Below are 20,177 nucleotides of genomic sequence, written 5' to 3'. Positions count from 1 at the left end.
GCATTTTGCAAACACCCTTATACTTACAAGCATTAGTTGTAGGGACAGTACTCCTGGAGCAACTCACGGTTAATTGTCTTGGGTGCATTATGGAATAATGAAAATTTACATGGGTAAATGAAATGGGTCCTAAAGACCACACAAAGGGTTAAGTGTCTTACTCTGGGCCCCAATTGTAGTAAGTGGGAATTTATTTAATAAGCCCCCATTTTAATTAAATAAATGTAACATAATTAAGTATAATAAATTAAATTGCACCTCTGACAGTTTTAACCATCCACATCTAGTGTGGCAACATCAGAAATGAAGAAGCATGGCATAAATGGCAGTCAATGCTTTATTGAAGTGCTGCACATCAGCACAGTTGACAGTTGTGAAGATTTGTTGGTAAAAGCAGGCTTGTTTAGGCCATTCATAGACACATGTCTACTTAAATAAATAAAAATAACATTCATAATTACATGTGAACAATGGGCATGTTAAGGCTAAATGGGATACAGACATGAATGACAAGCATTCAAGTGTTTTTCTATCATCATGACATTCCTTTACTATCCAATGTTAAGACAGAAGACCATGTACAAAACTAAACTGATTTCTAAATTAAATAAAAGTTTAAATTGATAAAGGAATTATTATATGAAGCAAAGAAATACACATTCAGACTGTACAAAACATTTTTTCCCATTCAGTATATCTTCTCTCAGCTTGGTGTAAAATGTCAAAATCAACCGAACGTTATTTTTTTCCCCATAATTTTACAAATATATCATCTTTAAACAGGCAATGGTGAATGGTGTGTCATTACAGATTTTGAATGTACTGTCACAACTTCAAGGTGTAAGACATGCTTCTATAAGACCCCAGTATGCATGTTCAAGTAATATGACTTGTATTTATAGGCAAGCACTACCACACTGTAACTGTTTTTTTTTTTTTTTTATTGAACGTTAACAATGAATGCAGAAATTGTGGAATTTTTTTTTCTGTCATTTGCGCAATAAGAACCCTCTTGTCATTTGACTACTGACCTACAAACTAATTATGAAAGATAAGTTGACAAATATAAATTTAGAATTTTTAGAGTGACTCATTTGGGAAAAAATATACGGTTAATATTTTGAAGATAATTTGCGCAAAAAAAAAAAAAGTCCATATAACTTGTTTTCTCATAATCATATTAATTTTGTCTCTACTATTACTGAACAGATATTCAGGAATAGGAATAGCATCCTAGAACTGTTCTTTCCAAGATGGCTTTCATGCACAAAAAAAAATATATATACAAATATATTAATTGTTAATTGATCAATCATATTAATAGTAAAATAGAAGGGGTAAACACTCACATTTACAAAGACTTGAAGGACTGCAGGTTTCTGTCCCCATTATGATGATGAGAATTCGTAAAGCATAATTTTACATCCGTGGCTTTTGGCATTGGAGTCGGGCAGCAGTCAGCAAAACAGGAAATTCCGTGTGAAAGACATGGAGAGCAAAAACTGGTGCGATACCCCAACAAAAGTGCAGTGGTTTTATAATTGAGCTCTAATACCAAGATCCAGTGGTCACAAACCAACCTGGAGGGCACCAGCCCCACATAGCTTAGTTCTTGCACACCTGATTCAACTGAAGAAGTTGAAACAGGAGTTTTAAATCAGTGTAAACCCAAAAGTGTGCAGGATGCGTGTCCTCCAGGACCAAGGTTGGCGACCACCTTGTAGAATCTCTGCGTGAACAGCCCTGGATTTTCAGTATAATTTCAAGGGACACCCTAGTTCAGGAGTCATGAAGCCTTCATGTAGTTTGTCACACTAGAGATTGGTTGGTTTAGGAGTGTCACAGTCCATACAGTATTTCAACTGGTGTGTATGACAGGACTATCAAATGCTTCAGTGTAAATCAGCCCCTGCAACCATTCCTTGGCTCCACCTCCGGGTCACTGGAGATAGCGGTACACCTTGAAGCAGTGGTTCCCGGAGTCGGCCACCACTACATGGCCATCAGAGGTGAGTGCGAGCCCCTGGGGGCCATAGAGAGGGTCAGCAGATGTGTTTATGTAGGACAGAAAGGAACCGTTGCCATCAAACACCTTCACGGGGGTGAGGGGACAGAAATGAGATGAAAAGGAAGATGGATGTCAAAAAGAAGGTAGAAAAGCAGTGTGCAGAAACAGGGAGGAAACAGAAGGAGAAATTTAGATGAAGGAAGGAAGGGATCAAAACTGCATGCACCACATAAGATATCTTGCCGTCTGTAGCATTTATATGAACAATGATGTTTATATATAAATGACTTCAGAAACTATTAAAAAAGTTGTATTTAAGATGAAATGCATAAGAAATGCAGTCTTATCAATCATGTAGAACTTGAGCTCCAGGTCCACTTGAACCTTGATCAGTTCTCCTGTCACCAAGATATCTTTTTAGACTGGGTATGTGACCAAGGTGCGGTCATTGTTACTTTTGAGAGGTAAATATGTGTGGTCTTCAAATTATGTTGATTTGGAGAAGTGTGCGCTGATAAAGAGGAACTAAGTTTTTAGCTGGTGGCTTGAAACATGAAATAAAAATGTAGTTTAACTAGATCAGCAGTCTGCATGCAGGAGGAGGCACTATGTGTCTGTCTTCTTATATTATAACAGGTGGACACCACAGCATTCTAGTGAGGGAGGAAGGGGGTCTTGCATATTGCAACTTTAAAGAGACAGCGCTTGCATTTCATGGACCTGTACTGGCATCCCTACCTGGATCCTACTGTTTCCCCAATCTGCCACAATTATATTCCCGTTGATGTCTACTGCAACTCCTGTTGGGGCGTTGAACTGACCATTCCCTTCACCGTTGGATCCAAACTTTAGCAGAAGCTCCCCTTCTGTGTTAAACACCTGTCATCAGATATATACAAATATTGTTATATATTCGCTCACAAAAAAAGTGATACAGAGAACTGCTTTTAACCCATCACCCTTGGTGAGCAGTGGGCAGCCATGATAGCCGGCCGGGGAGCAGTGTGTGGGGACGGTGCTTTGCTCAGTGGCACCTTGGCGGATCGGGATTCGAACCGGCAACCTTCAACCACTAGGCCACCACTGACCCAACACACTCATAACCTACAAACTATATTGAAATGTTGTCATATAGCCATCATGTGTGTATTTTTACCTTAACTGAGTGATTATGGAAATCTGTTATAATGATTTCATTATTGTTGTTGACTGCTGCAAAGTGTGGACCTAAAAAGAGAATAAAAAAAAACATTAACAACAAAAAAATCAGAGCAACTCATGTCAAATGTAACTCTGTATAGTATAATCAAGTTGTGGTTCAAAAGCCACATTTCCAACCTGCAAATTGCTTATCCCCATTTCCTCGGCTACCAAACTTGGTTATTAGTTTCCCACTGGGCTGGAATATGAGGACAGAGCAGGCCTTGTTGTCAACAACTATTACGTGGCCATTCTGGTCCACAGAGATGCCCTTGGGACCCATCAACCTGCCTGAGCCCAGTTTAGCCTTCAAGTTAAAAAAAATTATAGCACAGCACATTAGTGTACGTCACCAACTTCTTGTTCAGAGCAAATGCTTCTCATTTAGGAACCTGTTATAATAAATGTACAATGCAATTATAGATTTAATCATCATTAATATTATTTAAAAAACATCTTCGTCATCATATTTTAAAAACAATAATGGAAACAACAGCAGTGAATTTACATTAAGATTGTAGCAGAGAAAATGTCTTTTTTGTACACACCTTGTACTTGCCGTCACTGGAAAAGATGCTGACCCATTTGTTGTCATAGTCAGCAATGATGATGTCACCATTTGGGTGGACAGCCACACCAGTGGGACGCTGCAGTTGCCCTGGCGACCGACCCCTCACACCAAATCGGTTCTGGAACTCTCCTTGGTTTGAAAAAATCTGACACAAACATGGCAAAAAAACATCAGATGTCAATCTTGTGCATGAATGCAATTCTTTGACATTTTTATTTATGCACTGGAATTTCTTTCTAAGCTCACCTGGACGCACTGATTATTGCTGTCTGCAATAAGGATTTTTCCTGTTGATGATGCTGCCACACCCTGGAGGTTTGTGAACTCACCTTTGTTTCTTCCTTTTGATCCTGAGCAAAAAAAGAATAAATGTGCCTCCATTATTTTGAAGAATGTATGTGGTTTTGTTATGTTCATAATTTAGATATATACAAGTGATGTTACTACAATCAATATTCTAGTGAGTTCACTGGTATGAGTCAATGAATCCACTCATTCCATTCTATGAAGAAGCTGTTAAAGCAACATAAATCGCACACAACCATAAATCCTGGATTGACTCACCAATTTTGAAGATGAGGTCATCTTCAATGGGGTTCACCTTCTTTTTGGGGGTACTGAACATGCTGCCAGTTCGCCTCACACCTCTCTGGCGGCTCCTGCTCCCTCCACCAGGAGACTTGGCACTGCGCCTTTTCGCACCCCCTTCGCTGGAGCCTGTGGAGGCTGCGTTGGCAGCCGATGTGGTGGTTGTGGTGGTTGGGGAGTCGTCAGGGGAGCTGTTCACATTTAGCCTGAAGGGGCTTCCCTTGATGTGCTGGTCATAGAGCCTGACTGCCAAGCTGAAGTCGCCCTGCTTCCGCACGGTGTACAGGAACTCATACGTTCCATTTTTATTGTCCACAATCTCTCCATCTGCTATGCTCCCTTCAGGTGTGAACACCTCTGCCGAGATGATGGCGTTGCCAGACTTGCAAAGTCCCCCTGATTTGTCCCTGGTGGTGATGGTGACAGAAGCTGGCTGGCCCACAATGCAGTGCTCCAACCCATCACCAGAGGCCTCAGTCTGGCTTGCCACAGCATTGGTGGTGACGATGGTGCCCAGATTATGGATGGACTTCCTAAGGCCTTCTGACTCCATCAGAAGGTCAAGCTGGTCATTTTCCTCAGGCTGCAGAGGAAGACCTTTGCAAGCCAGCTCGCTCAGACGCTCACCCACGTCCCGGTGGGCCTGGAGAACTGCAGCGTCGTTGCCCCCACCCAGGGCTGCCTCTGTCATGTTGCAGCTGCTGCTGATGCCCTCCTCACCCTGAAGCAGAGAGTCCAGCTGAGACTGCAGCACCTGCAGTTGTCAGTAAAAAAGACAGACAGGCAGATTTAGACCAAGATCTGACAGGATTCTTTACCTCACTTACACAAGCACGTCCAGGGCCAGCCAGTTTTTGCACCCCCAATATTCTCAGGTCTTTATGGGGATATCAGCGCACTTTGAGGAGACCTAGTAAAACATCAGGAGAATACGCAAATTCTACTTTTACATTTATGCAATTTAGCAGATGCCCTAATTCAGAGCGACATAGAATTACAGGGACAGTCCTCCTGGAGCAACCTAGGGTTAAGTGTCTTGCTCAGGGACACAATGGTAGTGAATCTACCATCTTCTGGTTCATAGGCGAATAGCCTGTTACCCACTAGGCTACCAGGTAAGTTTTGTTCCACCACAAGGCTTCTCTTCACTATTAAGCTGCACTGTTGCTGTGATGCCAGCCGAGGGAATATAAAGTAGCCAGCTGATAGAATGTACTTTTTGTTTGAGTCCATAGGTGACCTCCAGCTCCATGAGCAGCACACTCTTCCTGACATCAAGAGTTTTGTGGAGCTCTGAGAAGGCTGTGTGGATATCCTCCTCTATGGAGTTCCTCTGGCTGCTGAGCTGCTGCATGATGTCTCTGAGAGACTGCTGGGCCTCAGTGACCTGTGGCAGTCTGAAAATTCAGTTAATTAATAAACCCACCAGGGAAAAGTGAATTAACGTGTTTATTCGATCAGATCATTTATTCAGCTGGAATGCTAATTTGGCTTTACTAAGCACATCCCTATCCGTGCTAAACCTGGTTTTGGCTGCAGTCACTCTCTCTTGTAGGATGACCCGATGCTGCTCCACTGCTTGCGCGAGGGGTAAAGTGGAGTGGTCTGCATGTTGCCCGGCAACGCACTCGTCACAGACAGCTGTCAGGCAGGGTGTGCAGTAGAGCTCCGTTACCTAACAAATAACATAGCAGTGTCCACACCCAGCCATCATATAAAATATCATCCCTCTCTCTCTCTCTATTTCTCAAACAGACAAATTAACCATATGGAAATGGTCTACAAAAGCAAGTGGGCTCATATAGTCGCATAATAAATGTGATCCATTTCACATACAAGATATGTGTTACTCTTTTAAACACTCATCCTGGCAGTCAGTCCAATTAATTGTCTTTTCCCCATGCTTTTACTAAATAAAAAAATGGAGATAATGCAAGAGGTCAGATTCATTAGAATAGCTAATCAAATCAATTAATCTTTCAACTAAAATTAGAAATCTTTTACAAATTTCAAGTATTTTTCACTATGTACTGTCAAACGTGTATGTATCCACAGAATTGCTGACTGTGTCGATGGTGATAGAAATATGTTGTTATTTACTACACTGTGAGAATAAATAGACGCATTTCATTATTGATTACCCTGCTGCGTACTGTGTTGATAAGACCATCATAATATGTGGGGGGGGGGTCTTTTGTATAGCATACAGTCTGAACAGTCAAACATCTCAAATAGCCAGATGTGTGTAGGATGTGCACTTCTGTATGCTCAATGATGAGCTATGTGTAAAGCTTCAGTTTTTATACACAGGGTTTTGTGCTTTTCATCCAGTGATTTACCTATTTATGTATTTTAAGAAATAAAAAAAATTTACAGATCTTTTTTTTGTTTTGTTTTAGTATAGTTTTTGAAATGATAATTTAATGTTCAAGCTAAGAATAAATTGTTCAAGCTTGGAATCAGAGAAACCTGGATAAGTGACTGGTGTTCAACAAACCACATCAAACTGCACCGGACATTAAAGTCCCCAAAGATGAAAAGCAGTGCTGTTTGTTAATGGCTGCAGATGGCAGGAGTGTTTGTACCTTGCCTGCGTGCTCCGAACAGATCAGAGTTGCTGCTCTATTGGGCAGCGCCTCGAGCACAGTGCACTCTTCACTGCTGCTGTCTGGTGACCCCTGCTGCGCCATGCGGTTTCAGGTGAGAACTGCAAGGTACAAGAAGAATCCGTCTGAGAAGCTAAATAAATCAAGAATGTGTGTATTGAGTATATGCGGTGCAATGCTATGTGTATGTATGGCAGTCTGCTAGTCACTCCACATTGTCTCTGTTTTGTTGGAGTTGTGATATGGTGCAAAGTTAGCCTGGCTGCAGACAGATAAAGGGTAGTAAGTGTCTGTGTTACTCTGAAGGCACGTTGGGCAAGATAGTATCTGCTCTGGCCTGCCCATCTTTTACTCAGAAAGAGGGTGTGAGAGGCAAAACAGTCAGACAGAAAAGTCAGACACGCCCACACCCAAACACCACAAAAGCAGCTGGTGGGCTTCCATAAATCATTTATGATCCAAAGTCCCTCCCCCAGTCCCTCACACCAAATACATGTTACTTCAAAGGCCTTCCCTAAAATATGATAATCCTTGTCCAGCATTCAATGTGAATAACATATGTGAATTCAAAAATAGACAAGACATTTTCTGTTACTATCCTGAATAATTTTTTGCTAAAAAAGACTTGCATTTTTTATTCTAAAGCCAGTGCCTTGTGCTCGGCTCAAAACACTGCAGCATTCCAATCCAATTCATTTCCTCCTTCATTATAGTAATGGAACTGAATATGCATTCACTTTTATGGATGGTGAAATCCAGAGCAGAAAAAGAGTTTTGGATTTGTAGGACACTGCAATATACAATATAACACAAAAATATATTTGATTTAATAGAGTTCACTGTATTACCATGGCAACCTGAGGAGGGCCATGTTGGAGAGGGGGTTTCACAAAAAGCTTTCTGAGGATTTCTTAGTACAAGTACACATATGCTTTTCTTGAACGGCAACATGAATTCATTCATTTTCATTGTGCAGATTATATTTCACATTTATTGATGACTGATGGTCAGTGATCGAACACGCATGAAGTAATGTAATCTAATCATTTGCAGCCATACATTGGTATCCAGATACAAGTGGAGGAAAATCTATTTTAGAACCAAAGCATTTACACTGTGCAATGTTGTGGGAGTAAAAATGTAAAAATGTATTTGTATGAGTTCCTCCACAAGGTCAGGATGACACAGGAGAGCTTTACCAATTTCATCACTTTTAAGCTACGTTAAGGCTACACCTGCAGAGTTTGTGTCACATTATGCTGAGGCTGGTTGGCGACGTTTATTACCTCACATTTCTGTACACCTTTCAATTCTTCAGCTCTAGCCCTCAACTTTCATTAACATTAAAATGGCCATGAGTGTATTCATTCTAAATATGGTATCATGTACTGATTGACAGCTCATGACTTCATGGCAAATTTCTTTACTTTCATCTTCATTCCCTCAGTTGAATGTATTGTGAACCCCCACAGGAGGTTAAGGCTTACTCCAGCTATGCTATGTATCCAAATGGGTAAAACAAGGCTCTCGTATAATGTTCCTTATTTAGGCCTCAAAAACTGAAACAAAAAAAAAAAACAGTAACACATATCTTCAAAAGACTACATACAATATAACAAGCAGAAATAATTTCCCAGAAGAGTCATCCTCTAAGACCCCACATTCGGGCACATGAATGATTGCCTGTTCTTTCAATGTCTAATCTTTTCCTGATCTCTATCCATCAGGGGCACTACCAGAAATCTGCCAAGACCCCTTTCTACACCCCTACTTCAATATGCCCTGTGAGTGCAGGCCTAGGATCAATTTCAGCAGTTCATGAAGGATATGTGCAGCATTTCAGTACATGCCAGCTTGGAAGTGTCAGTGTCAGTGGCTGCACTCTGCTGTGCCTGTTTGCCTTTGTCCAACCGATTATTGATTCTGTTGATCAGTTCCTTGGTGGAGGAAAAAAAAAAGGCTTTTAAGGAAATTGATATCTTCATTCAACGATCGCATACAAAGCACAGCAGGCCTCAGGGATCTGAGGTCTGTTTCCACAGACGTGAGACACACCATGAGCAAGGTTCACACAGAGCGAGCGTTCCCCCTCTCCCTCTGCTGTAGCTCATTCTAGAAACACCAACAAATCAAAACCTTCATTAAAGCTGTTATTGCACATGAAACCATGACATCACATGGTGGAGCGAGAATAGGAGGGTTGGGGGAGGACTGAGGGAAGGAGAGACGAGCCAGACAGAGAGGGAGCCGCTTCTCTGGCAATAAGGAGGCCATTTAAAGGCAGTGAAGCGGATTTCCCTCTGGCTAACGCCGCAGCCGAACGTCAGATGACTAGAACAGCCTGTTAGCTTTCACCGTGAGGCGGCCACCGGCTCTGGAGACAACCGGGTGTGTGGGGAGATGCATGCTAGAACCCTGATCCACTGATACGGTCATGTCTCACCCACACAAACACCCCCACGCAGCCTTACACATGCATACAGTCATGCAATTGTGTGTGGGTAGAAAGCAAGAGAAGAATGTTGGCCAGAAAAGGCCTTCCACGAGGAAGCTCTCTCATCTGAGCATCTCTGCTAACCCCCTCCCTCATGCACTTCTGTCCTCCTCTCCCATTACCACAGTGGCCGGGTCCCTCTCTCTGTCTCGCTCTCTTTCTCTCTCTCAATTTCTCCCAGTCTCTCAGGCCTTACCTTGACGTTATCAGGGATCCCTGGGATGAACGATGAGGGGCCTACATCTCACATCGGCTCCCATCTTCTTGTGACGTGGAGGTGCGCTCATCAGAGCTCAACAGCGCAAGCCTGGCTTCACCGCCTCCTCCTCCTCCTCCTCCTTTTTTCCACTCTCAGTGCTACGGCAACAAAAACAGAGCTCAGCAGCGACACCAGCACACCGGGGGGGCGGGGCTCTGCACCCTGAGCCAATCACAGAAGAGGCTCTTCTGCCTCATTGGCTGTGGGTTTGTCTCCCAGTAAGCGACTTCTGTTTGAGGTTGATTATGTATAAGGTTGAGTATAGAGGTTATACTCAGAAAGAACAGAAATGACTTTGCTCACTCTTTCAGTGATTTTCTTTGTGCATGTTAGTGGTACTGTGAGGACAGGCTGGTACGGTGCTGCCACCCAGTCCCCTTCCCTTTCTAAAGGGGCCGTGAAAGGCACACACTGACACTGAATAACATTAGCACACACACACCATCGCAAGATAAGAAATATAATTTAAAGTAAAGAAGTTTGTATTTTGTTGATAACAAAACAAGCCACGATTTACATAAGAAAAAAATAGTTCAGTCTGTTCCACACTGAACTAGTTGCATCTGTGATCCAGCTGGAATTGTTTCTCAGGTATATAGAGGATGCTCGTCTTTTTTATGTAAACAACATAACAAGGTAGAATGATCTAAAGAGATGCTTTCAGAAAATAAGAAAATCAAATCCTATCAAATCCATATCATTCAAGTCTGGGGAGAAAAGAAATCCACATTCACTTTCATGCCAATGATATTCAGTTTACATGTATTTGCATGTAATACATTATGTGTAATACATGTATTCTTTCTGTTTAATGCTTACACATATTTCCTACACAGATTAGGAAATATGAAGGTGGTCCTTCACAGACATGATCAGTTGTATGTGCAGAGCACCATTAATATTCTCTCTAAACATTTGTCATTGAACTGCTCAAGTTTACTGTTGAAAGGAAAAAGCTATTATATTTATTGTGTTCCATCAAAGATAATGCATACCTACCAAACTAATCTCATTCAGAATATGTTTCAGGTCTATAATATTTACAGTTGTGTCTCCAATGCAATCAGGCAGTACAATATTTTGTACAGTGTCCACAGTTCACAAAAAATGCCTATGAGACAAAAAAAGCACTGCATGACAAATGTGGTACTGTTGTAAATTCAAGCAACTTGTCCAACGATGCTTATTCATAATGAAGTTGTTAGAAGTGTTAGGCTGCGCTATATATCTGCATAGGATCAGACAGCAAATTGCCTGCTAAAACTTTGTCTCCTTGGAAAAAAACCCAACACTTCTGCAAGAATCTGCAACAAAGTCATCACATGTTTCCTGGTAGTTTTATGAACCATACGATCTTGAAATGCTCCATACTTTTCACTCTTTAACTCATGTTACACCATATTACAGAAAGGCTTTATAGCGAAGAGTTTCCACCAGGGGGCGCAATTTCCACCCAAACGGCAGGCATCACATGACTGTGAGTTCTTCCTCTCAGTCTTTTAAATGTATTAAAGCTTAATCATTTACCCAAAACTTTGCCTTGAATAGGTGTTTTATTAAAAACGGACCTTGCTAATGAGCAAGAAACTCTTGGCGTTAAAACTCATGACTATGAACATTATTAGATTATTTGGATTTTGGATTAATGTCAAAAGGACCACGTTGTTATAGAGCTGCAAAGTGACGACGACAAAAATCTGTTCTTCTTATTATTTTGAAGTCCCGGATGTGAATTGGACGCGTTCCTCAAGTCTTCAAATTCGTCCTCTTCCGGTAAAAAAAAAAGTTCGGGTTTCGCTCCTGAGGTCCGCGTCTCCCCGCACGGCGTGTCTCGGCGTGTTAATAAGTTTAGCGCAGACTTCCTGCGTCGTCGGCCTTTCGAAAAGTTAGCGTGAAAGTTTGCACCGAAGCTCAGGGTCCCATTCGGCGCGTAATGTAAAAAAAAAAAAAAGATTTCTCGCCCTAAACACCGGAGACCTGACGCGGAGCGACGACGAACAGGTAAGAGAAGGCGGCCGAGCCTTCGCCGCCGAAATATCGCCGACTCGTTTTAATAAACATGGCGAGCTACTTTCAAACAGAACACCAAGTAAGTTCGGCTACGTGTCACCATTGTTCTGCGGTGTGTATTTGTGTGTGTGTGTGTGTGTGTTGCCCTTGTCTTTTTAACCTTAGTTCGCTCTGCAAACATCTGACGTCATCACCACAAATAAAGGCCACTTCGACTCACCTCTTGACCTCTTCACATTAGGTGCCTGCAGATCGCCGCCCGGGGGATTTTCTCTTTTACAGCAAAGCTCTACTGTCCTTCATCAGCCCTTATTCTGTCACTGTTAATAAACTTGTATTTTTCAACTTAAAAAAAAAAAAAAAAAAGAACTCTGAAAGTATTTCACACAACTGGGACGTTCCTATTAGCGCACAACAGAGGAGCAGTGCCAAGATCTTTTTAGCAGATCCTTTAACAGGAAGTAGAAGAATGTCTATAATGCACTATTTAAATTTTACTAATAATAAAGAGGATTGTTCTTTTTTTTGTGAACTTAATGTAGCTTCCTCTGCATGCTGCAGTTTCCAAATGAAGTGTTCCCTTGGAAAGATGCTGCAGGATTGATTCTAGTGTAGTTGCATTAAAATAAACTCATCCCCCAGAACAGAAATGGAACCGGTCCTCCACCTTCTTTTTAAATAGGTGGATGTGCCACTGCCCATTTCTCACAAACCGTGATAATCAAACCCTGAACCGACAGCTGCTGTGCTTTTAATACAGATCTTCTCCCATATGTAAATATTAATGAGTGGGATTTCTTGTACTCTGCCCAAGTGAGCATATGCATATTCTGTATATGTACTGTAAATCAAATATCGATGCTTTTCTTAGAAAGACGAGAATATGGAAGGGGAGCTTGAAACGTCCCTGCCGGGCAATTCCTCTATTTCAAATAATGGAGCAAGGTGTGGAATGGGAGAGGAACATCAAGAAGACGGACCTCAGATGGTAAGCTGCGTATGCTGCGTTTTGCGATGGTTTTTCTGTATCTCAGTGTCAACTACGTGGTTGCTCTGATAAAGTGCCTACAGGAATTGGCATTCTAGCAGGAATTTGATGCATGCTGGACTGTGTTTAAGTCATGTTCTGAAGTTAAAGTGGTGCTTGTTGCTCCTGGCCACCTATGTCCGGTCCATAAGTCAAGCGTGTGTCTTGCATTCTATATATGGGCATGTGTTTGTTACATTTACATTTACAGCATTTATCAGACGCCCTTATCCAGAGCGACTTACAATCAGTAGTTACAGGGACAGTCTCCCTGGAGCAATTTTAGGGTTAAGTGTCCTGCTCAGGGACACAATGGTAGTAAGTGGGATTTGAACCCTGGTCTTCTGGTTCATAGGCGAGTGTGTTACCCACTAGGCTACTACCACCACTTGTAGTGTATATAGGGCTAGGTCGAGTGAATGGAGGAAAAAACAAGTGGCTTTGTGATTTGATGGGCGTGCGAACTAATTGCCATGTGTTTCTCAGGTGTGTACAGATAACTAGCCCGCTGTGGCGTTGTGTAACTGTAACCATATCAGTCACACGGCTTCTTGGTGAGCGTGGTGCTGTAAGCATTTTTTTTATTTTCCCCGAATACCTCGGTCAGAGAGGAGAGAGTTTCCACAAGTCAAACCATGCCTGTGTCAAGACAAGCCAGAGGTGTTGGAGTTTTTAATCTGTTTTAATTGGTCAATCAGTTTCAAGCCGTTTTTATACATTTTACGCTGATACACAAAATTACAAAACAAGCGCAGTATTGTGAAAGTCGAATAGTTATGTTCATAACATCCTTTGCACATCTGTATGTGTGTGAAGAAAGCAGGCCACATGTGCGGCGTTCTTGCCATGGAGTTATGTGTCCAACAGGGCGATGTGGCCGTCGGTATGGTGCTTGGGAAATTCGCAGTCATTTAGTGATCTGTCTCTGCACCACACAATGGCCTGGTTATCAGTCGACATGCAGCGGCTGATAGGGCCGAGGTGCTCGCATGCCAGTTGCACAAATACTGGCTCTCAATCTGATTCGTGCTTTCTCACCACGACTCTCTCGGATCCTCACATTACAGCGGTGCCCTGTCTTCTTTATGAGACCACAGACAATGTCACACTGGATTAATTTTATTTTGGTAGTTAACTAGCTGTCTTTTTTTCATGTTGAGCTCAGGTACAATGCATGCACCTCTTTGATTCTTGTAGTACAATAATGATATCCATGATCGAGTGGACATTTTTGTAGAAGGCTTGTAAAATATGCTGTTTAAAGAAAACTGCAGAAAGCTAATTAATTACTAGAATATTCAGTAGTTGCCACCAAGTGAAAGTGAAGTGATTTGTCATTGTGAAACACTGCAGCAGAGCACACGGTGACCCAGCAAAATGTGTCCTCTGCTTTTAACCATCACCCTTGGTGAGCAAACCTTCTGATTAGGAGGCCGCTTCTTTAATCTCTTGGCCACCACTGCCCCATAAGCTTGCCCCGTGCATACAAACACTTTTATGGGTTTCTTTCTCTCTAAATAGCAAGTCTACTGCACTGCCTTGGCTGAACGTCCATGAGCATTCTGTAAAACCGTTTCTGATCGTTCCAAACGTGTCCCAGCAGAGGCCCGTATGATATGATGCGTTCTGGCATGTGCGGCAGGGAGAGGGATTATTTGCCTCCCAAGTGAGCACTTCCTGCTCTGACAGCCTTTGTGTGAGTTCGTGTTAAAGTAATTACATCTCCTGTGATGAGGAACCATCCCCTTCCAACTAAATTATGGAAGGGCCAACGTTTATTGAAGATAACATTTTCTCATTTTCTTCCGTTTACAAACGCAACAGTCAGATATTTTGAGCCATTGAGCTTTTATATATATATAATTTGAAAAGGGTTTTGGTAAACATAAAAGCCCTGTATCTTTTCTTCGTCACTTTCAAAGATAATCTTTTCATGTTGTAGTATGCTGTAATTGTAGTACTGATCTAAAAAACCAGGTCATTGACTATGACCTTCCTTAGAAATCTCTTTAGACACATCCTATAATGTTGGAGTCACATCACTCTACATGTACTGTAGAAGGATTAGGATGATTAAAGTGTGTGTTTGTATGTTTCACACAGGGCATGCCATGTAATGACCTCAGCTCACCTAATCATGCAGAGTCAGATGCCCCCATACCTGACTACCCTGGAGGTACAGCAGCCCAACCCTGATGCTGCAAATTCTTCTGACATTTGCTGATATGACTTTTTTTTCATGAATTCTGATTCAACATGTTGTCTTGACCCAGAGCCCAACCAAACCGGTTCAATAGTCATCACCGGGCTGAAAAACCCAACCATTGAGAAGCTGGAGAAAATGCGCAAGTGGAGCATCAATACCTACAAGGTAAAGGAAGACTGGGAAACATAATATCCCTGACCCTCCTCATGTCTGAAATAATCGGAGCATAGGTGTAATGATTCAGACAAGATGTTGCTCGGGACGAAAGAGAGAGGGTGGTGTATGCGTGTGAGTGAGATGCGGAGTGAGTATTAAGATGCGAGTGCAGTCTGTCAGACTTGGGTGTTACATCTCATTAATGCCTTGGCTAATTATAACTGTGTGAGCAACGTCAGCACTCTCCTTCCCTGCAGTGTACCAAGCAGATTGTGGCAGAACGTCTGGGCCGTGGGTCACGCACGGTGGACCTGGATCTGGAGGCTGGCATCGAAATACTGATGGACCTGCGCAGTCGTTATGAGAACATAACCAAACTGGCTCAGACCCTTTCCTCTCAGACGGCACAGATCTTGCAAACGCAAAAGCTCCTGGGAGACGCATTTGCAGACCTCAGCCTAAAGACACCACAACTGCATGTGAGTTGCCATGGAAACCACTGCGTCATGAGACTCGAGACCTTAGCAGCAGCTGTATGCTTTTGGTTTTAATTGTTCTTCCCATACTTCTCAGGAGGAATTTGGCTTCAATGCAGACACCCAGAAATACTTATCTAAAAATGGGGAGCCTCTAGTGGAAGCCATCAACTCTTTCACCTCTGGCATGAATACGTTGGTCAACAAAACCATTGAGGACACCGTGGTAAACATCAAACAGTATGAAACTGCCAGGTATAGATTTATTTATCTTTTTAAATCATCTTTTCTTTAAGTTCCTGGTTTTAAGAAGGTTACTTAATGTTGAACATTTTTGCAGGGTTGAGTATGATGCTTATCGCATAGACCTAGAGGAACTGAATCTGGGTCCTCGGGACACCAACACTATTCCTAAGATTGAACAGGCCCAGATCCTCTACCAGCAGCACCGGCAGAAGTATGAGAAAATGAGAGATGACCTGTCAGTCAAGCTTAAATTGCTGGAGGAGAACAGGGTGAGGTGAACAAATTATAGAATGCTCTCAACATTGAAATCAAACTCGGAACATTAATACTGCCCAAATCTGCATTTCTGCATTGTTTGGTTTGCTACTACCAACCAGTCACAAACCTTCCATAACATCTGGTATCTTATTACAGGGGTTTATTGAATAAAATAGTGTTGTACAAGTTGAAGAGACCAGAATATAATAATCAGTCTTTATCAAATTGCAAAAGTAAGAGAAGAATTCTGCTGCAGTTACCCATAATGAAAAGGCTTAGGACTAATATAAACATCACAGAATTAGCCAACTGATCTCAGTTAAACATGTGTCTGTGTATTTCCTTCAATGTGTGTGTGTGTCTCTCTCTCTCTCTCTCTCTTTATATATATATATATATATATAAACACACTTACTGTATATTTCATTTGCTACCATAAATACACAAATACTCTAACATCTGATATTGGGGTGATGTAAAACAGGCTGTCTGCGGTGTTCACAATCATGGTAATCCGTAAGGTAAGTCTGGAATTCAGGACATCCAGTAACCAGTATGTTACTGCAAACGATCAATCCAAATGTTCCTGAGTCTAATATTGTCAATGTTTTATCTGCAGGTGAAGGTTATACAGAAACAGCTTGTCTTGCTCCACAGTGCAGTAGCATCATTCTATGCAGGGAACCAACAAAAGATGGATCAGACGTTACGGGAGTTCCACAGCAAACTCAAAATGCCTGGAGCTGAGATGCCGTCTTGGTTGGAAAATGAGCAAAATCAATCTTGAGCCCTCATCCTCTTTCTGCTATTACCAGACTGAAACGGGCACAAACACTCTTAGTGAGCCCTCTCATGAGAAATGTGCATATTTTGAGGAGAATACTGAGCCACTCAGGTTTTATTCAGGACTTCATAGGCCTGTTGAAAAAGTGTCCCTGGTTTAAAATGTTATACAAGGCAAAGTCTGCCTTAGTGGGTTTATAGGGGATGCACTTTTGCTGATTTGACCAATGTACAAAATGCAAACATTACAGAAAATGGTGGACTAAATAGCATTAACCTAATATATTGCAATATTTATTCTATCAAAAGTCATCTCACATGCAGTTAATTTCATCTTCAAAACTCACACCATGGTTAAAATATGGTATTTGTACAACTTTTTGGGACTTTGGACCAAAATTATTTTCAAATGGGATATTGTTGGCTGCTGGGACACTTCCCTGATGTAACAGTGTGTCACATGACCTGGACCACAACTGCAACTAGTCAGTGTTTACAGAATTGGTATATTTGAAACGTGGCCTTGCAAGGTTTGTGAATGGTGCTCACTGTTGTACATATATTTTATACTAACAGGGATCTTGCCAATGTTAAAATGAAAGTGACCAATGACACTGTGGGAAGAAAGAGATTTGTACTGATAAGACTGAGTGCATGTATGCTCATGTAATCTTTTATTTGATAAATTCAGCTTTAAATCTCTTGCACGCTTTGCTTTTGATGACCTTTGGCTTCCCATTTGTCCCTTTGGGTCAATGGTTCTTTCTCTTAGTATAACTGGGTTATGCTTTAATTGGGCTTTTCTCTGGGCCTGTTTGAACAGGAGGTTTCTGATGCTACAACATTTGATGGGTCAGTGTGTGTCTGGGGTTGTGCCACATTATGTGATCCAATTTGGACATCTTTTATACCAGTGGTATTTAAATTTATAACATTGTACTTGCTGTGTACAAAACAGTGTTCTTCCTTTTCATAAATGTTGTTACATAAAGGGCCTATACAAAGATCATGTGATTCAGTCCTGTGAGGTATGTTGCATTCCTTTTTTTGTTTTATATTATAGTGGGGTGTGCAATAAATAAGAAACATTCACATTCATTGGTCGTACAGCCATCTGTTTAAGAACAATCAATGTAACTATTGCATGCACAGTGTACTTTGTTTTATGTAACAATGCAAGTCATATTAAACACAATTCTGAGGTACTTTCTTTCAGTCATATATTCTTCATGCAAAAACATGATGGTCATTATAGACCAGCTACTTTCTTGCATAGATGCAAGTGCGGGGATGCAATATTAAAAAAAAGTTGCCATTCTAGATGGTAGAAGCACAACTGCCTATTTGATGCCACTGTTTTTGTCCCTGAGTTATGTTTGGTCTCTACGGTTGTTAGGGTAAACAATTCAGCTTGGAGAAAGTGTCACTGTAGCTTGGGCATGACTAAGCGTCTTTTTGCCTGGTGCATTGACTTATCACTGAGCAGCTATTGTTAAAACACATCAGTGATAAGTTCCTGGCAGTGTAATCATGGACCGCTTTCTGAAGTTCTAATTTGGAGACCTGCTATGTAGTTTGAAATGAACTCCACACATCCTTTTATTTGAAATCCCAGGCCTGTTCACTGACCATAAAACAGTGGGTGATCTGGAAAGGGCACGACTTCTAAATGTTGTGAGGAAGAAGTTTTCTGAGATCCCCAGGACTCCTCGGAATAGATGGCTTGTGTCGGTTAATAGGACGGTTCTGACAGGCTGATTCAGCGTTTTCGCTTTCCTGCCATATGGCCTCTTCTGCTTGTTACCATGGAAGCACTGCACTTATCTGCAGAGCCATAAACTATCTAACAAAAACCAAAAAAACACATTTCTTGTGTTAGTAATCTTTATTTTCATATTCATAGATTGTTACTGAAGGTACACCCATGTGTAGGGAGGGATTATGGCTACAAAACTACAAGCACCCTTACATTAGTTGCTAGTTACCTCTTACTATTGAGGTCTTAGAATGTGGGTTATCTGAATGAATCAGGTTGAGGGGACACCCTACAGGAGACACTGAGGGTTGTGCTGACTGGGTTTTTTTTTTTTTTATGAAGCACTGTAAGTTGAGTTGGCAGCATTCCGACAGACTGGGGAGGGACATGTTCTGTTATCTTCTGCACACACGCACTGTGTGCTTTGGAGGTCCCACACCTCACAGTAACTTATCAATTCACACCAAAATAGAATCCAATGGCCAAAGAAAAATGATATGTGGCTTGACGTTGACCACCGAGAAACGATTTCAAATGAAGTCCTCTGGCTTCAAGCATTTTCCTACGTATTGTTTCGTACACATCCACTCGTTAGCCAGATGCTGTAAAAAATGAGAACACATACCAGTGCAAATATGTAATTATACACTGCTCAAAAAAATAAAGGGAACACTTAAACAACACAATGTAACTCCAAGTCAATCACACTTCGGTGAAATCAAACTGTCCACTTAGGAAGCAAAACTTATTGACAATTTCACATGCTGCTGTGCAAATGGAATAGACAAGAGATGGAAATTATAGACAATTAGCAAGACATCCTGAAATAAAGGCGTGGTTCTGCAGGTGGTGACCACAGACCACTTCTGACCTCCAGCAGGCCACAAATGTGCATGTGTCTGCTCAAAAAGTCAGAAACAGACTCCATGAGGGTGGTATGAGGGCCTGACTTCCACAGGTGGAGGTTGTGCTTACAGCCTAACACTGTGCAGCACGTTTGGCAGTTGCCAGAGAACACCACAAATGCCACTGGCGCCCTGTGCTCTTCACAGATAAAAGCAGGTTAACACTGAGCACATGTGACACATGTGACAGAATCTAGAGAAACTAGATGGTTCCATCCTCCATCATGACCGGTTTGGCAGTGGGTCCAAAATGGTGTGGGGTGGTATTTCTTTGGAGCTGCACAGCCCTCCATGTGGGTGGTAGTAGCCTAGTGGGTAACACACTCGCCTATAAACCAGAAGACCCGGGTTCGAATCCCGCTTACTACCATTGTGTCCCTGAGCAAGACACTTAACCTTAAGTTGCTCCAGGAAGACTGTCCCTGTAACTACTGATTGTAAGTCGCTCTGGATAAGGGCATCTGATAAATGCTGTAAATGTAAATGTAAATGTGCTCACCAGAGGTAGCCTGACTGCCATTAGGTACCAAGATGAAATCCTCAGACCCCTTGTGAGACCATATGCTGGTGTGGTTGGTCCTGGGTTTCCTCTAAAGCAAGGCATTGATGCTATGGACTGGCCCACCTG

At 41.9% G+C, this 20,177-nt stretch overlaps 2 protein-coding genes across 6 annotated transcripts; one reads left to right on the top strand and one right to left on the bottom strand.

Annotated features, from left to right (window-relative positions):
- Nucleotides 1-319: 319 nt before the first annotated feature.
- On the bottom strand, nt 320-9,818 carry trim2b (tripartite motif containing 2b). Of its 2 annotated transcripts, none has more exons than XM_028994291.1 (11): nt 9,664-9,818; nt 6,953-7,074; nt 5,891-6,042; nt 5,584-5,764; nt 4,344-5,121; nt 4,026-4,129; nt 3,757-3,924; nt 3,347-3,515; nt 3,165-3,235; nt 2,747-2,887; nt 320-2,092 (listed from the first exon to the last, which is right to left on the bottom strand). In XM_028994291.1, the coding sequence occupies exons 2-11, from the start codon at nt 7,055-7,057 to the stop codon at nt 1,940-1,942; spliced, it is 2,022 nt and encodes a 673-aa protein (XP_028850124.1). In that variant the 5' UTR covers nt 7,058-7,074; nt 9,664-9,818; the 3' UTR covers nt 320-1,939. The 2 variants fall into 2 exon arrangements, with proteins under 2 accessions (XP_028850124.1, XP_028850133.1); XM_028994300.1 differs by having other exon boundaries at nt 320-2,023.
- A 1,551-nt stretch (nt 9,819-11,369) lies between these two features.
- Nucleotides 11,370-18,093, top strand: LOC114800788 (arfaptin-1-like). 4 transcript variants are annotated; one of them, XM_028998616.1, is made up of 9 exons: nt 11,370-11,727; nt 11,902-11,977; nt 12,612-12,724; nt 14,867-14,939; nt 15,037-15,134; nt 15,383-15,604; nt 15,699-15,856; nt 15,942-16,116; nt 16,725-18,093. In XM_028998616.1, exons 3-9 carry the CDS (start codon nt 12,620-12,622, stop codon nt 16,890-16,892), a joined length of 999 nt encoding a protein of 332 aa, XP_028854449.1. In that variant the 5' UTR covers nt 11,370-11,727; nt 11,902-11,977; nt 12,612-12,619; the 3' UTR covers nt 16,893-18,093. The 4 variants fall into 4 exon arrangements, with proteins under 4 accessions (XP_028854449.1, XP_028854432.1, XP_028854441.1 ...); XM_028998599.1 differs by having other exon boundaries at nt 11,371-11,727; nt 12,608-12,724; XM_028998608.1 differs by lacking the exon at nt 11,902-11,977 and having other exon boundaries at nt 11,371-11,727; nt 12,608-12,724.
- Nucleotides 18,094-20,177: the final 2,084 nt, after the last annotated feature.

Source organism: Denticeps clupeoides, chromosome 1, assembly GCF_900700375.1.
Source record: "Denticeps clupeoides chromosome 1, fDenClu1.1, whole genome shotgun sequence".
Taxonomy (NCBI): Eukaryota; Metazoa; Chordata; class Actinopteri; order Clupeiformes; family Denticipitidae; genus Denticeps; species Denticeps clupeoides.
This window is presented reverse-complemented; position numbering and strand designations above follow the sequence as displayed.

Coding starts and splice junctions, on each gene's coding strand:
- trim2b (XM_028994291.1), bottom strand. CDS start 7,057: ATGGCGCAGCAGGGGTCACCAGACAGCAGCAGTGAAGAGTGCACTGTG. Junction 3,236..3,346: donor TGGGGATAAGCAATTTGCAG/GTTGGAAATGTG, acceptor TTCTCTTTTTAG/GTCCACACTTTGCAGCAGTC. Junction 2,888..3,164: donor TCCATAATCACTCAGTTAAG/GTAAAAATACAC, acceptor ATCTGATGACAG/GTGTTTAACACAGAAGGGGA.
- LOC114800788 (XM_028998616.1), top strand. CDS start 12,620: ATGGAAGGGGAGCTTGAAACGTCCCTGCCGGGCAATTCCTCTATTTCA. Junction 15,135..15,382: donor GGAGCATCAATACCTACAAG/GTAAAGGAAGAC, acceptor CCTTCCCTGCAG/TGTACCAAGCAGATTGTGGC. Junction 16,117..16,724: donor AATTGCTGGAGGAGAACAGG/GTGAGGTGAACA, acceptor TTTTATCTGCAG/GTGAAGGTTATACAGAAACA.